The sequence below is a fragment of the Hypanus sabinus genome, chromosome 4 (genome assembly GCF_030144855.1).
Source record: "Hypanus sabinus isolate sHypSab1 chromosome 4, sHypSab1.hap1, whole genome shotgun sequence".
Lineage (NCBI taxonomy): Eukaryota > Metazoa > Chordata > Chondrichthyes > Myliobatiformes > Dasyatidae > Hypanus > Hypanus sabinus.
This window is the reverse complement of record NC_082709.1, coordinates 184,405,113-184,423,242: the sequence shown is the minus strand read 5'-3', so window position 1 is coordinate 184,423,242 and position 18,130 is coordinate 184,405,113. Positions and strand designations below refer to the sequence as shown.

The following is an 18,130-nucleotide window of genomic DNA, read 5'->3' as shown; positions in this document are numbered from 1 at the left end:
ATGCTGCCCATTATTACAGTTCGATCCCAGGTAATTGATGCTGTTATTTATTACATATACAGTACCTGTATCATGGTGCTCAAATGAGCAGACAAAGATGGTTTCTGTAAAGTTCTGATAAAGGGTCTTGGATCTTATTGCTACTATCAGGGAGGAGGTACAGGAGCCTGAAGACCCACACTCAATGTTTTAGGAACAGCTTTATTGCCTCCACCATCAGATTTCTGAATGGACAATGAATCCATAAACACTATCTCGCCTTTTTTTTTTCTCTTTTTGCTCTACTTATTTAACTTAACTTAATTAAATAACACTTTTTACTGTAATTTAGTGGTTTATTATTATGTATTGCAATGTACTGGTTCTGCATAACAACAAATTTCATGACATATGCCAATGTTATTTTACCTGGTTCTGATGTAATACATTAACTCTGTTTCTCCTTCCACAGGTGTTGCCTGACCTGCTGAATTCCTCCTGCATTTTGTGTGTGTTGCTCCAGATTTCCAGCATCGGCAGTCTCTTGTGTCTTCAAGTACATCTCAATCTCTGACTTAAATATACCCAATGGCTTTGGCCTCCACAGCCATCTATGGTAATAAACCCTCCAGATTCAACATCATCTGGCTGGAGAAATTCATCTCATCTTTAAACAGTCACCCCTTTATCCTGTGGCTGTGCCCTTGGACCTCAGTATCTCCTATTAACTACCTATTGATGATTCTCTTTCCAGCACACATGAAGGGATTTGTGTGTGTTGCTAAAGATTTAGATGGGAGTTGACAGCATATTGACAATAGACAATAGACAATAGACAATAGGTGCAGAAGTAGACCATTCGGCCCCTCGAGTCTGCACCGCCATTCTGAGATCATGGCTGATCATTCACTATCAATACCCAGTCCCTGCCTTGTCCCCATATCCCTTGATACCCCTATCCATCAGATATCTATCTAGCTCCTTCTTGAAAGCATCCAGAGAATTGGCCTCCACCGTCTTCCGAGGCAGTGCATTCCACACCCCCACAACTCTCTGGGAGAAGAAGCTCTTCCTCAACTCTGTTTTAAATAACTGACCTCTTATTCTCAATCCATGCCCTCTGGTACTGGACTCTCCCAACATCTGGAACATATTTCCTGCCTCAATCCTATCAAATCCTTTAATTATCTTAAACGTTTCAATCAGATCCCCTCTCAATCTCCTCAATTCCAGTGTGTACAAGCCCAATCTCTCCAATCTCTCTGCTTAAGACAGCCCTGCCATCCCAGGAATCAACCTAGTGAATCTACGCTGCACTTCCTCACTTGCCAGAATATCCGTCCTTAAACCTGGAGACCAAAACTGTACACAATATTCCAGGTGTGGTCTCACCGGGGCCCTGTACAAATGCAAAAGGACATCCTTGCTCTTGTACTCAATTCCCCTTGTAACAAAGGCCAACATTCCATTTGCCCTCTTCACTGCCTGTTGCACTTGCTCATTCACCTTCATTGACTGATGAACTAGGACTCCTAGGTCTCTTTGCATTTCTCCCTTACCTAACTCTACACCGTTCAGACAATACTCTGCCCTCTTGTTCCTGCTTCCAAAGTGGATAACTTCACATTTATTCACATTGAATGACATCTGCCAAGTATCTGCCCACTCACCCAGCCTATCCAAGTCTCCCTGTATTCTCCTAACGCCCTCTTCGCATGTCACACTGCCACCCAGTTTAGTATCGTCAGCAAACTTGCTGATATAGTTTTCAATGCCCTCATCTAAATCGTTGACATAAATCGTAAAGAGCTGTGGTCCCAATACAGAGCCCTGTGGTACCCCACTATTCACCTCCAGCCAGTCCGAGAAACACCCATTCACTGCTACCCTTTGCTTTCTATATTGACTATATTTCTATATTGATTGACAGATTGTTTCCTTTCATGAGATCATCTATGTCTAAAAGTTCAAAGATCAGAGAAAAGTTATTATCAAAAGACATGTCACCATATACAACCCCGAGGTTCATTTTCTTACAGAAACACAAGGAAATCAATGAAATACTGCACACAAGACGGACAGACATTCAATATGCAAAGACAACAAATTGTACAAATACAAAAATAAATTAATAAGTAAGCAGTAAGTATCCAGAACATGAGATGTACCACATCAGATTTGATTGCAAGAGTGTGACGAGTGTGCTTGTTTCTTATCGATCACAAGGTGAACTGATTGGACCTCCTACATGCAGGAGGTACCCTCTTTTGGGCGTGGGCTTTCAAGCGTGCATGTTTTTCATTTGGGGAGTTTGGTTTGTGGCTCCCTCTCTTTGTTGTAGTTCTTCTCCTGCACATACAATACAGAACAACTTAGAACTAGGGTAACTCTTTCAGAATAGGATTTTGACTATTTAGGATCCTAGAGTGATTGCACCTTGTTTCTCCATGATGCTGTCTGAATTACTGGGTTCTGCAATCTTCATTTAGAGCATAGTTACCTGCGACTGCTGTGGAAGGAAGAAGGTGCATCGATCCTTGTTTGGTCCAGATGTATGTGATGGGAGGGGTGCCCTCGCTTGAACATTTCAGGACTGCATCCTTTCCAACCTCCTGGCTCCCGTCCACAAAACATTTTGGAGGCGATGGCTTCACTGGTAAAAAGAAGACAATAACCAGATACAGTCAGGCTGCTGAGAGGATTGATTAACTATTGACCCATTCAAGCTTACCACACACTCCAGCCTTGCTCAGGTCAAGAAGCGTGGAAAAATTGTGGGAAATTCAGGCAATGTATGGAAGCATTTAAGGGAGAGTTGGATAAACGCTTAAGAGAGTGGACAAGGTACGTTTGGGATGAGGGCAGATGTTCAGTTCAACCAAGCATTTAAAGATTTTAGCTACCTACCATACCTATTATTTAATATACCTCCATCAGGTCACCGCTCAGCCTCGTTCACTCCAGGGAAAACAAACCAATCGCTCTCCATAACTACAGGTACTCCACCCCAAACAACACCCTGGTGAATCTCCTCTGTACATCCTCAAGAGAAACAACATCATTCCTCAAGCAACCAGCACTGGGAACATTATTTTTAAGTGAGGTCCAACCAGAGTTTTGTCATAACCCAACTCTATACTCCGAGCTATGAAGGCAACATAATGCAGGCCCCACCATATTATCCCAACAGCCCCAAACACTGTCCATTTTGATGGGAAGTCCTTCTTTTTCGTTGGTTGCAGCTTGAGAGATTGCCAGGGATTGCCCTGTGAAGACTATCTACAAGTCACTGATTCAGTAGCTCCTGTTCATATTTCACTCACTGGGTGTTAATGCATGTGGGATGGGTCCTGAGATTCCTGTACCTTCTTCCTGATGGCAGGAGTGAGAAGAGAGCACACCCTGGATGGTGGGTGTCTCTGGCAGACCATTCCAGACATCCACCACGCTCTGTCTAAAGATCCTGCGCCAGACATCTTTTCCCCTCTTACCTTAAATGTATGCCTTCAAGTACTTGGCCTTTCTACCCTGGGAGACATGGGTGGTGGGGTGAAGACGAGTCTCTACCAAAGGAGGTGTGAGGCAGTCCACCCCTCTGCTCACCTGCCACCCCCCCCCCCCCCCCCCCCCCGATCAGGGTCGCATGAAGCCATGGGAACAGGCGGTGGATGGTCGTATGAGCAGCTGGTGCATATCACAAGTTCTGGTTATATGACCACTGACACCAGGTAGACAATCTCTGGAGAGTATTGATAATCACTGAGGTCACCCGTCTTGTAAAGGCACTGCCCGGAAGAAGGCAATAGCAAACTACTTGTGTAGAAAAATTTACCAAGGTCAATCATGGTCTTGACACCATGATCACCCATATCATATGACATGGCACATAATGATAATGAATCATTATGTGGTGAATCTGTGGAATTTGTTACCACAGGCAGCTGTGGAGGCCAAGTCATTACATATATTTAAAGCAGAGGTTGAAAGATTCCTGATTAGTCAAGGAATGAAGGAAAACGAGGAGAAGACAGGAGATCAGCCATGATGAAATGGTGGAACAGACTCGATGGGCCAAATGGCCTAATTCTTCTCCTGCATTTTATGATCCTATGGTGATGAGCCTGGGAGAGATGCTGTCGTAATTTTGTAAACCTCCATCATATGTCACCTCAGCCTCCAAGGCTCAAACCTTGTTGTAACGTCCTGATATTTCCTGTAGTGTTCCTTGTCGATGGTAAAGAGTGTGGCTGCTGGGCAATGATGGGAGTACCAATGGGGATGGAGTTATGCAGCACATTAGTGTAGTGGTTAGTACAATGCTTTACAGTGACAGCAACTGGGCTTGGATTCTTGGCGTTGTTTAAAAGGGGTTTGTACATTTTCACAGTGACCATCTGGGTTTTCTCCAGCTGCTGTGTTTCCTCCCACGTTCTGAAGACATGCAGATCAGGGTGAGTAAGCCGTAGGCTTGCTATGGTGGCAGCAGAACTGTGGCAACACTTTGAGCTGTCCCAGCACATTTATTATCCCTTTCACTGTAGAGCTAATCTTTAACCAAGCAAGAAAAATACCTCTGACATCTGCCCTCCTCCAATCACCCTGTGCCTTCAATTTATTCTGCTCAATCTGTTAGAAAAAAAGTCTGAACACATCTGCGATCAGAATAGTTTGTAAGTGCATATCAGCATCAGAATCAAAATCTGAATCCAGCTTAATATCACTGGTATATTTGTATGAAATTTGTTGTTTGGCTGCAGCTGTACAGTGCAATACATTTTTTAAAAACTATAAACTACAATAAGAAATATATAAATTAAATTAAATTATCATCATCATGTACCATGTCATATGGTGAGGGCAATCATTGTCTCATGAGCATGATTGTTCTTGGAAAGTTTTTCTACAGAAGTGGTTTGCCATTGCTTTCTTCTGGGCAGTGTCTTTACAAGACGGGTGACCCCAGCCATTATCAATACTCTGCAGAGATTGTCTGCCTGCTGTCAATGATCACATAACCAGGACTTGTGATATCTACCAGATGCTCATACGGCCTTTCACCACCTGCTCCTGTGGCTTCACATGACCTTGAATGGAGTGCTAAGCAGGTGCTACATTTTGCCCAAGGGTGACCTGCAGGCTAACAGAGAGAAGGAGTGCCTTACACCTCCTTTGGTAGAGATGTTATCTCCACCCCACCACCCAAAAATTTAATCAGTGCAAAAGGAGAGCAAAAAATGGCGAGATTGTGTACATGGTTCTTTGTCCATTCAGAAATCTGATGACAGATGGGAGGAAGCCGTTCCTGAATCATTGAGTGTGTGCCTTTAGGCTCCTGTACCTTTTCCTTGGTGGTAGCAATGAGAAGAGGGCATGTCCTGGGTGATGGAGGTCTTTAATGATAGGTCCCTCCTTTTTGAGGCATCACCTTTTGAAGATGTCCTCAATGATGGGGTGTTGGCTGGGACCTCAATCATAATCTCACAATCAATGGATAATTAAAATGGTATTCACTCACAGGACATGGGCACCATAATTGAATAGGGGCAAGGGTTACTCCTCTTGCCTGCCCAGCCATTCAGCATCAACTTCCAGTCATAGACTCGTACAGCATGGAAACAGGCACTTCAGCCTAACTGGTTCTCTCTATGATTCCCATCAAAACTCATCCCATTTGTCCATGTTTGGCCCGTGTCCTTTGGAATATCTCTAATCATTCCTCTCCATAGATGCTGCCTGACCTGCTGAGTTCTCCCAGCATTTTCTTGTTTGTTCCTCTGGATCGTCAGCATATCAGAATTTCTCCTGCTTACAACCTATGTACCTTTCCAACTCTCTCTTAAACGTTATGTCCCTGCCTCAATTGTATCTTCTGGCAGCTCGTTTCAGATACTGATAACTCTCTGGATGAAAAAGTTCCCTACTAAATATTTTTTTTCTTACCCTAAGTTTATTTCCTCTAGAGCAGGGATTCCCAGCCTGTGACCCACGGACTCCTTGGTTAATGGTGGTGGTCCATGGCATAAAAAGGTTTGGAATCCCTTGATCTAGAGTCTCAAGAGCCATGGAGTAATCAAGTATGGCAACGAGCCCTTTCTCCCAATTGGTCCATGTCAACCACAGCACCCTCCCAGCTATTCCCAGTTGCCTGGATTCAACTCATAACCCGCCAACCCTATCCCTGGCAAGTACCTAGCTAAATACTTTCGTAATGTTGCAATTGTACGCTCTCCAACCACTTCCTCTGGCAACTCATTCTAGGAGTTAACTACGTTCCATGGAAAGACATTTCCTCCCAGTTCTTGTTTGGCTCTCTCTCCTTTTACCTTGCATTCGTGCCCTCTACAACACACACAAAATGCTGAAGGAACTTAACAGGTCAGGTAGCATCTGCCTGATGCTGATCAAATACTGCCTGACTTGCTGAGTTCCTCCAGCATTTTGTTTGTGTTGCTCTGGAATTCCAGCATTTGCACAAGTCAAGTCAAGTCAAGTCAACTTTTATTGTCATTTCGACCATAACTGCTGGTATAGTGCATAGTAAAAATGAGACAACGTTTTTCAGGACCATGGTTTACATGACACAGTACGATCTTGTGTTTATGATCTGTGCCCTCTAGTTTCAGACTCCTCTGTCTTGGGGAAAAGACGATCACTATCCACTCTGTCCAAAAACCCTTCATGATTTTACAAACCTCTAATGCTCTAAAGGAATAATGATCCGGTGTGGACAAATCTGGCCAACTCATAGAAACATAGAAAATAGGTGCAGGAGTAGGCTATTCAGCCCTTCGAGCCTGCACCGCCATTCAGTATGATCATGGCTGATCATCCAACTCAGAACCCTGTACCTGCTTTCTCTCCATACCCCCTGATCCCTTTAGCCACAAGGGCAGTATCTAACTTCCTGCATTAACTCCATGTAATGCAGGCCCTCTAGTCCAGGAAGAATCCTTTGTTAACCTCTTGCTCATCTTCTCCAGCTTGTCCAGCTGGAACAGGCCCATAGCCTCATCCTCAGCTCATCATAATGTGCTATGATGGAATGACGAAGTAGATACGATGGGCCAAATGGCCTAATTCTGCTCTTATGTCACCTGGTCTTTTGGACTTTCAAAGATTTGCCTACTCACTCTTTAAATTTTAAAAACATAACTAGAGGGAATGTGAGATTAAGGCATGAGTGCTTGAGGGATCAGAGGGTTAAAAGATGTGCTGGATAATCTTGGGTTGTTTCCTCTAGGATGGCGGAGGCTGAGAGGAGATCTGATAGAGATTTATAAAATTATGAGAAGAATAGATAGAGCAGACAAGGAGTATCTTTTTCCCAGGATTTTAATGTTTAAAACCAGAGGGTATTCATGTTTGCTATTTAATGTCTAAAACCAGACAGCATGCATTGAAGATGAGAGGGGGTAATTTTAAAGGTGAGAGGGGGTAATTTTGAAGGAGATGTGCGGGGGCAGGTTTATTTACATAGAGCGGTGGGTGCCTGGAATGTGCTGGCTGGGGTGGTGATTGAATAGAGACTTATAAGAGATGTTTTGATAGGCACATGAATGTGAGTAAAATGGAAAAACGTGGACATAGTGTGGGCAGAAGGGATTGGTTTTGTTGGCCATTTGATTACTAATTTAAGTGGTTTGGCACAGCACTGTGGGCCAAAAGGCCTGTTCTAGTGCTGTACTCCTTATCAGCCATGGATATGGTCACTTGCCACTATCTCATCATCTCTTCAGCTCTTTCTGAATCATTCTGCATCTGGGATTCTAATTCACTTCCCTGTTTTTAAGTGCCGTTTCTACCACGGATGCAGGGATCAACCAGAAAGCAGCACCAGAAGGTGGCTTACTTACTTGAAACTTCTAGCCTCACTGGCTTGGTCTTCGAACCGGGAGACTTCTTCACCTTGCAGTGGTACATTCCGGAATCGCTGGACCTTAGCCGTGTGATGTTGATGGACGCATCGCCATTTTTGGGATCTGGTGAACTGAAGTGCACGCGGCCTTTCATGTCCTCCACGCGGGTTTCGTAGGGCCTGTCTCCAGAATAGTCAATGATCTTTTGCAATAAATAGGTACAAGAGCATAAAGGGTCAGTTAGAAAGATAAGATTTTTTTAAAATTTGCAAATAATTTAGTCACAAAGTAATAGTGTATGAATTTGAGGCTCCAGCTTTTTGGATCTTTAGTGAGCACCTATATTAGTTAGCAACTATTAAAAGGGGCAGTACGGTAAATTAGTGGTTAGTGCATCACAGCAACTGCAGGAAGATTGGGTTTCCAATTCCTGCTGCTATCTGTAGGCTTCTGTATGTTCTCCCTGGGTGTTTCAGTTTCCTCCCACGTCCCAAAGATGTCCAAGTTAGGATTGTTGAGCTATGGGTGTGCTATGTTGGCGCTGGAAGCATGGTGAGACACTTGGGAGCATTTCTCTGTACATGTTGGTGAACATCTAACAAATAAAGATCATCTTCATAGGGCACCCTTGGCTATCTCTCCAGTCATGACTTAGACAGAAGACTTTAGCAAAGCAGACAGTGATATTTATTGGATAAGATAGTGGCGAAAGCAGATGTGCCTTCACAGGTCGGGCAAAGTAGATAAGAGTTAGGCTGATAAACTGTAATTTAAAAAAAACATTAGTTAGACCACACAGGAGAGTATGTGTGCTGTTCTGATCATTACACTAGAAGATTAGGGTCGTTCTTCAGGAAGTGCAGAGGAGAGTCACCAGGATTTTGCCTGGAGTGGAGGTCTTACAGGGAGAGAGATTGAAAAGGCTAGGCTTGTTTATCCAGGAGTGAAATAGGATGTGAGGTAGCCTGATAAAGTATAAAAGATAATGCAGGCATCGATAAGATAGATGGTAAGAATACAAGGAATAGCTTTTCTAGGGGATCTGAAGTTCTTTACACATAGAACGGTTGCTATTTGGAGAGGATGTGAGGGCATCAGATCTACGTTTATGACATATTTGCAAACTTAAATAGCAAACCATAGAAGGATGCAGACCTTATGCAGGCAAGTAGAATTAGAGTCCATGCAAAAAGTGATCAGCCCTGACAAGATGGGCTGAAGGGCCTGTTTCTGAGCTGGATGACTATGTATTCTCTCTTAAAGTTAGCCCATCACTATTATCCTTACGAGGTGCGGGGGGGGGAGGGGCAGAAAAAAAGGGGTGGGATAGTGCGGGATTTTGAGAGAGATTAAGAAAGCAAGAGAGATGAAGAGATCTAGAGAGATGTGGGAAGAAGGAGAAAAAGAAGGCGTAGCGTTTTTTGTAACATTATTACAGTGCCGGTGACCCTGGCTCATTTCCTCTGCTGTCTGTAAGGAATCTGTATATTCTCCGTGACTGCATGGGTTTCCTCTGGGTGGTCTGGTTTCTCCCATATTACAAAGCTGTACGGGCTAATAGGTTAATTAGTCGCATGGGTATAACTGGACAGCACAGGCTCATCGGGTTGGAAGGGTCTCTAATAAATATAAACAGAAAGGTTTAGGAGAGGGGTTCAGATGGGAAGCATAGAAAGATAGAAAGGAGAGTGGGCAGGGAATCTGTCAAGGGGCGAGAGAAGGACAGCATGAATGCATGGGAGAGGAGGAGAGTGTTCAATGGAGTATGTAAATAAATAACTCAGCTCAGCCAATAAAAATCTGTTCATTTGGGAAATAAACTTGGGGGGCACTACATCCTACACATCACCTAAAGATAACTAACCAATTCATTCATCAACTTGTTCAAGTTAAGCAGCATGCTTGATACATACAATGATCGGGGAAGACGTTGGATCAGGGGGTGTCCGCGACCATTCGATGTCCAATGGACCAATGTCAGTACTGTCCACTGTGAAGCGGCAATCCAACCTTATACTGTCACCGACAGCTTTCTCCTCGGGTGCTGGACCAGGAAGGATCTGTAAGCAGTGGGTCCATCCTACACAAACAAGAATAGTGTACTCAGGGAGATGTACATTCATAGAATAATTTGACTAGTTGTATCATGGCCTAATATGGAGCCATCAACGCGCTTGACAGGAAAATGCACAAAAAGAGGTGGACACAGTCCAGTCCATCACAGGCAAAACCCTCCCCACCACTGAACACATCTACAAGGAATGCTGCCACAAGAAAGCAGCACCCATTAAAGACCCCCACCATCCAGGCCATGTTCTCAACCACTTGACTGGAGGTACAGAGGCCTTAAATCCCACACCACCACGTTCAGGGATAGTTATTACCCTTCACCCATCAGGCTCCTGAACCAATGCGCATGACTTCACTCACCCCAACAGTGAACTGATTCTACAACCTGAGGACGCATTTTCAACGACCCTACAACTCATCCTCTTGGTATTATTTATGTTTTTTTAATTATTTGCATGATTTGTCTTCTTTTATACATTGGCTGGTTTTTAGTCATTGTTATTGATAGTTTTTCATAAATTCTATCATATTACTTTATTTTCCTGAAAGCGCCTCCAAGAAATGAATCCTGAGATAGTACATGGTGACATACAAACACTTTGAGAATAAATTTGCTTTGAATCTTGAACTTAATGCAGTGTGATGAGAACTCCAGAGATTCTCCATGAGGTTATCTAATGTTTACTAACTCATCATAATGGATTGCTGGCACTCATCCATACCCTGATTTCAAATTACAAGCGATCTTTAACCATGTACACATACAACCAAGCACCCACGCATCATCAATTTACAGGACATGTCACTCAGGACCCATGCTATATACATATTATATATATGTTTGTGTGACTGTATGGTTACTTGCTATTTTAGATGTGCTTTATGTGCCTTGGGCTGTGTACAATTGCCAGCATTCTGCTTTGCACCTTGACCCCGACACAGTGTCGACACTTGACATTGTTTAGTTTGGCTGTATACATGGGTGTCCATGTGTTGGTTGAATGACAAACATGAACTTGAGAAGGCAAAAATGCACAATGAGGACTCTCAGCTTGGTCTGGAAACCCTAGCACACCAGAGCCTGTGAAATACTGAAAGGCCATTGGAAAGAGTGGATGTGGTAAGGATGCTTCCTATAGTGGGATAGTCAAGGAGCAGAGGAAACCGCTTCAGAATAGTGGAATGTCTACTTAGAACAGACACTAGGAGGAATTTCTTCAGCCAGAGGGTAGTGAATCTGAGGAATTCATTGCCATAAATGGATGTGGAAGCCAAACCATTGGGTATATTTAAAGTGGAAGTTGATTGGTTCTTGATTAGTAAGGATGTCAAAGGTTACAGGGAGAGGCAGGAGACTGGGGCCGAGAGGGATAATAAACCAGCCATGATTGAATGCTGAGATTTGATGGGCTGAATGGTCTAATTCTGCTCCTATGTCTTATGGTCTTATAGAACAGGGAGCGGTGGACTCTGGCAGTTCCATCTCAGGTACAGCTACCCCCACCATAGGACAGCAGCATCCATCATCAAAGATCCCACCAGCCAGGCCATGCTCTCTTCTCACTGCTGCTATCAGGCAGAAGGTAAATGAACCTTAGGTCCCATACCTCCAGGGTTAGGAACAGTAATTATGCTACAGCCATCAGGCTCCTGAACCAGCATGGTTAACTTCACTCACCTCAACACTGAACTGATTCCACAACCTATGGACTCACTTTCAAGGACTCTGCAACTCACGTTCTCAATATTATCTATTTTATTTATAATGTCTTTTTTGATTTTGTTTTGTATTTGCAGTTTGTCTCCTTTGCATATTGGTTATGTGTCAGTCTTTGTGTGTAGTTTTTCATAAATTCTATTGCATTTCATTGTTCTACTGTGAACACCTGCAAGAAAATGAATCAGGGTAGTATATGGTGACATGTAGGACCTTTAATAATAAATTTACTTTGAACTCTTACATTAAAAGCCTACCCGAGGGAAGAGATATTTTTTCTTTGGATCTAAGAGCTGATTCCTTGACCTAACACTAAATCTCTTCCAAGGTTCAGCTCAGTAAGCAGGTCTCTCTGAAGCCAGCCAGCCACCATTAGCAACCACTCTCAATGCAAAACACTGGTTGCCTGGAAACTGCCAGTTGCTGCTCTGCAGGACTTGAAACTGAAATACTATTGTTCACTGGTTAAGAGCATGTATACATTAACATAAATGAGTGGATTGAAACCAGCACAATGATAGTTTTTACATTTTGACCAATGGTGTTGGGGGAAGTCTTCACCTGATAAAACACAGAACAGTAATAAGACCATAAGACCATTAGATATAGGAGCAGCATTAGGCCATTTGGCCCATCGAGCCTACTCTGCCATTTCATCATGGCTGATTCATTTTTCCTCACGGCCCCCAGTCTCCTGCCTTCTCCCCGCATCCCTTCATGCCCTGTCCAATCAAGAATCAATCAGCCTCTGCCTTAAATATACTTAAAGACTTGGCCTCCACAGCTGCCTGTGGCAATGAATTCCACAGATTCACCACTCTCTGGCTAAAGAAATTCCTCCTCATCTCTGTTCTAAAAGAATGGCCCCATATTCTGAGGCTGTTGCTCTGGTCTTAGACACCCCCATCATAGGAAACACAGTTCACTGGCCCACAATGTAGTCCCAGGTTTAAAGACCCAGAGGAAAAGATGGAGGGAAATGGAACATAGAGAATAAAGTAGAACAAGGATCGCACAGGTCCTTTGGCCCACAATGTAATGCTGACCTTTTAACCCTTCCCTCCCACACAGCACTCCATTTTGCTATCATTCATGTGCCCATCCAAGAGCCTCTTAAATATCCCTAATGCATGCCTATTACCACCCATGGCAGCACATTTCACGCACCCGCCATTCTCGGTGTGAAAAACCTACCTCGGACGTATCCCCTATTCTTTCCTCCACGTGATGCCCCCTCATATTAGTCATTTCCAATCTGGGAAAAAGCCTCTGGCTGTCTACTCTATCTATGCCTCTTATTACCTTGTACACCTCTACCCCACCCCGCATCACCAGGTTTAGGAACAGTTATTACCCTTCAACCGTCAGGCTCCTAAACTTGCGTGGATAACTTCACTCACCTCAACACTGAACTGATTCCACAACCTACAGACTCACTTTCAAGGACTCTATAATTCACGTTTTATTTTCTTTTATTTGCACAGTTTGTCTTCTTTTGCACATTGGCTATTTGTCAGTCTTTGTTTATGTAGAGTTTTCATAAATTCTATGTTTTTTTTCCTGCATACAGCTGCAAGGAGATGAACCTCAAGGAAGTATATGTGACATATATATATACTGTGATCATTTCTCATGTTTAGGAAATTACTTTGACTTTTGATTATCACTGACATATGTCATGAAGTTTGTTGTTTCGTGATAGCAATATGATGCAATACATAAAAAATTACGGCAAGTTACAAAAATAAATAGTGCGAGAAAGATGTAATAAGACAGTGTTCATGATCCGTTCAGAAATCTGATGGTAGAAGGGAAGAAGCTGTTCCTAAAATAGAGAGTGTGTGTTTGGAGGCTGAGGGGTGAATTTGTAAAATCTTGAGAGGAACAGGCAAGACGAATGGTCACAGTCCTTCCCCAGGGTCATCATCATTATGTGCTGTATGCTGTGAGTGATCATGGTCTTCCATCTGTCTTTAATTTTAGAAGTTCCAATAAGCTCTTCAAAACTTTTGCCTGTCCATCCCTTGATATAACTCATGAACATCATAAAGGACTCCTTCCATCCTGCACACGGACTGTTTGAACTGCTTCCGTCTGGTAGGCGCTTCAGATCCCTCCAGACTAAGACTAATAGGCACTGGAGAAGTTTTTTCCCTACTGCGGTCACTTTGCTGAACAGTTAGATGCCGGTTAACTGTCGGCTAACTATTACTTGGATTGCACTACCTGTATGTATAATCTATATTTTCATTTATATTTATCATCATTATTGTTATGAGCAGAGAGACAACATCTGCCGGAAGTAAATTCCTTGTATGTGCACAGGTACTTGGCGATTAAAGTCTGATTCTGATTCTGATTCTGAACGTCATGCGTTGGGCCGTGATTTACTCTTCCATCAATTTTTCCCGTCACTGCAAGATGTTTGAGCCTCTCAAACATGATATCAGCTGTCTTCTTATTCTGGCTTTTTGGACCATAAGATATCGGAGCAGAACTAGGCCATTTCCCCATCAAGTCTCTTCTGCCATTTCATCATGGCTGATCCATGATACAACACCTCCTTATTTCTTACTCTGCCCTTCCATGATATTTTCATCATCCGCCTCAAAAAACACATTTCAGCAGCTCCAAGTCTTTCCTCACTTTGTTTTGATACTGTCCAACATTCACTTCCGTATGTTAGTGTGGAATGAACATAGCACCATAACACTCTGGAGTTTCCTACCCATGAAATTATGTTATTCTCTGGTATCGTGCTCAAATGTGCATTTCCTGAGGGTAGAAGAGTCCATATATCCAGAGGACAGGGATTTACGGTGAGAGAAGGCAGACTAAAAGTGCACCTTTAAATGTAGAAGGTAGAATGAGCTGCTAGGGGAGAACTATTACATTATTTAAAAAGACATTAGGACATGTTTCCATACATAATGTGATGCTGTGTGACCATGGTACACAGTAAGTTTTGCATTACATCTGATGGTGAAGCTTCCTGCAGATGTGGAATTAATCTACAAGCTGGAGGTGAACTTGTTCAATTTACATCAAATGGCCTGCAAGCTAATTCTCGTGTTTTCTGCTTTCATTTCAGATTCCCACCATCTGTGTCTTTTTGAACATTCAATTGTGGCCAGTTACGTGCCAATGAAAATGCAAGCATCAGTTCAGGCAGCATCTGTGCAGAGCGTAACTGGTTTCATGCTTCACGACAGTGGCTCTTCAGCAGGGCTGTTAACCCATTTTAAGTTGTGCTGTGGGGGGGTGGAGGGGGTGGGTAGGGAGTGGTGAAGAGAGCAGAGAGAATATTTGTGATAGGAGACCAAGGTTGTCTAGGTCAGTAATTTTCGGACTGTCTAATTTATCATTGCTCACCTGAATGGAGGTATAGACTTAGATAGACGTGAAGGAGAGCACTCCAACAAAATTATACTGAGTATGTTTAAAGTATGGTGTTGTGATTGACATGAATCTTTATGTTTAGTACATGCATTTTACTACTTGAATATGTGTTTGTATGAATGTGAGTGAATGTGTGTGAGTGTGTGTGAGTGTGTGTGTGTGTGTGTGTGTGTGTGTGTGTGTGTGTGTGTGTGTGTGTGTCTGTGTGTGTGTGTGTGTGTGTGTGTGTGTGTGTGTGTGTGTGTGTGTGAGAGAGAGAGAGAATGTTTGAGTGTGTATGCATATATAAGTGTATGAGTTCTAATAGGCTGCAGATTGTGTCACAGTGCATTTACCTGTTTTGATATGTCAGCTGATGGGTAAATGCAGGAATGCGTCGCTTAACGTCCACGATACGTTCTGTGAAATCGGACGTTATGTGAATGGGACGTTGTGCAAACACTATATTATATACTTTGCCTCTTGTTGCTGCTATCACTAGGAGTGGTTTTGCCCCGTTTGGAAGCCATGATGCACTTTACAGTAATATTTTCGAAAGAAAATAAACAGAGAGATAACACTACTACAATCCAGAGACGCGTGATACATGAGATTGGTTACATCCGCTACGTCAGGTTCACCGATCGGCACTACGGACATATATGCGATCGGACGTTGTCCGAATGGACGTTAAGCGGCGCACACCTGTAAGACACTTCCTTTTCCAGAAAGGATTTCTCTAATATGGAAATGATGGCAAAGAACCAGTCGTCTTCAATAACGTGGAGTGTGGACAAATTAGCAGTCACCCAGAGCAGCATGGAGATCTCCCCAGTTCCATGAAATGGTGTTTCAGAGATGTTACACCCCTTAGAAAGGGGACAAAAATTTGAGGGCAGAGGAGGGATGGGTGTATGTGGGGGTCGAGAGAGAGACAGACTGACAGAGAAACAGATAGAGACACAGGGAGAAAGAGTGGGAGAGAGACAGAGAGAGGAAGATAGCGTGAGAGTGACAGACAGCAGGAGAGACAGTAAGGACAGACAGGCACAGAGTGGTAGAGTAAGAGAGAGAGAGAGAGAGAGAGAGAGAGAGCGCAGTAGCACGTCACCAGATAAGCAGTATTCATAGGAAAAACATAAATTATACAAGAAAGAGGGTGAAGATATGGGGCTACAGAGAAAGAGTGAGGGAATTGGGGAGAGAATGAGGCAGAGAGAAAGAGCATGTGTGAGTGAACAAGAAACACAGAGAAGATAACACACACAAAACACTGGTGGAACTCTGGCAGAGCAAAACGAGCAGTCCATGTTTTAGGCAAAGACCCTTCATCAGGACTCATCAACTTTCTCTACAGTCCTGATGAGGGGTCCCATTGACCTGCTGAGATCCCCAGCACATTGTCTGTGCTGCTGTTCAAGATTCCTAGCATCTGCAGAATCCCTTGTGTAACAGTCAGTTAAACTCAACGCATGCACCCACAAATCAGCGGTGAAGACACAAACACAAAAATACATATTAAGACGCTTTTATAGTAATTCTGTTCTAACATGCTCATGTACTGTAAATAGATAAAATTACCAGCCTCTTAAATCATACCTCCTCCAAAATCCTGTGATTCATTTGCCATGCCTAGTTTTTGGATCATAGATATACCACAACACTCCTAGCCTATATTTACTCAACAGACACAATGGATTCCAAAAAAACCAACTACATATTTGTGCTCCCTTACGCCTTCTCTGTGGCCCTGCTGATGAGTTCCCCAATCGAAATGCCCTTTGAAAGTAGCAGAGTTACAGATCGCTGCACCCTAAGGCTTCGAACCTTTTCCTCACACTTCCAAGTCAGAAATTCAGGATTCAAGATTGTTTCTTGTCATTCTTCAGTACACAAGTGTGAAGGGCAATGAAATGATTGTTACACTAGATCTGATGCAGCACAAAAAATACAATAACCCTAAAGAACAAAACAAAAACAAAAAAAATGAAAGCAATCCTATAAAGCTCAATATACAAGTAACTGATAAACTCAGAATATTCTGCAGATGCGGGAAATCCAGAGCAACACACACAAAATGCTGGAGGAACTCAGCAGGTCAGGAGCTTCTCTGGAAATGAATCTGACTTCTTTCTCCTTCCTTTCCAATCCTGACAAAGGGTCCAATCTCAAAATGTCAACTGTTTATTCCCCTCTGTAGATGCTGCCAGCCCTGCTGAGTTGCTCGAGAATTTTTTGTGTGTATACACAGACTAATTTGTACATAAGGTGAGGCAAGGTGATGTGGATGTAGTGGTGATGGGAGCGGAGGCGTGGGTGAATGGGTGGAGATGTCGATAAGCCTCACACCTTGAGTTAAATCTCTTCGTCATGTCAGCAAGACCAAGGAGGAGGGAATGTATAGGTCTATCAGCCAATCCTCATTGGAGGATTAGAGCGGATTGGGTCAGCAACTTTAAGTTCCTTAGTGGTGTTAATTCTGAGGACTTGTCCTGGACCCAGCACTTAAGTCCAATTACAAAGAAAGCACGTCAGCACATTGACTTTCTTGCAGTTTGTGAAGATTCACCATATCATCTAAAACTTTGACTAACTTCTATAGATGAGTACTGGAGAGTATATTGACTGGTTACATCACAGCCTGGTATGGAAACACCAATGCCCTTGAATGGAAAATCCTACAAAAGGGATTGGATAATGCTCAGTACATCCTGGGTAAAGCTCTCCCCATCACAGAGCACATCTACACGAAGCATCCATCATCAGGGACTCCCACCACCTAGAACATGCTCTCATTTCACTGCTGTCATCAGGAAGGTGGTACAGGAGCCACAGGACTCACACCGCCAGGTTCAGGGACTGTTATTACCCCTCACTGGCTTTTGAACCAGTGGGGATTACTTCATTCAACTTCACACCCTATCATTGAAGTATTCTCACAATCTATGGACTCATTCTGATGGACTCTTGATCTCATGTTCTCGATATTTATTATTGATTTATAATTATTATTATTTCTTTCTTTCAGAACCCTATGGTGCAGTTCATCTGGTCCGGGTGACTTATGTACCCTTAAGGTCTTTCAGCACCTTCTCCCTTGTAATAGGAACTGCACCCACTTCTCTTCCCT

The 18,130-nt window shown here is 43.2% G+C and overlaps 2 protein-coding genes across 3 annotated transcripts in view; one reads left to right on the top strand and one right to left on the bottom strand.

Annotated features, from left to right (window-relative positions):
- Positions 1 to 625, top strand: part of c4h21orf91 (chromosome 4 C21orf91 homolog) — a 137,529-nt gene extending 136,904 nt beyond the window's left edge. Inside the window, exon 5 of the mRNA XM_059968993.1 lies at positions 452 to 625. Within this exon, the coding sequence (XP_059824976.1) occupies positions 452 to 462 (11 nt within the window). The 3' untranslated portion in view covers positions 463 to 625. The remainder of the gene's footprint in view (positions 1 to 451) is intronic.
- Positions 1 to 18,130, bottom strand: part of cxadr (CXADR Ig-like cell adhesion molecule) — a 104,066-nt gene that overhangs the window by 49,094 nt on the left and 36,842 nt on the right. For both annotated transcript variants that reach the window (XM_059968989.1, XM_059968988.1), the window contains exons 2-4: positions 9,749 to 9,915; positions 7,833 to 8,037; positions 2,480 to 2,632 (exon numbers count right to left, since the gene is read on the bottom strand). In XM_059968989.1, the coding sequence (XP_059824972.1) occupies positions 2,480 to 2,632; positions 7,833 to 8,037; positions 9,749 to 9,915 (525 nt within the window). The remainder of the gene's footprint in view (positions 1 to 2,479; positions 2,633 to 7,832; positions 8,038 to 9,748; positions 9,916 to 18,130) is intronic.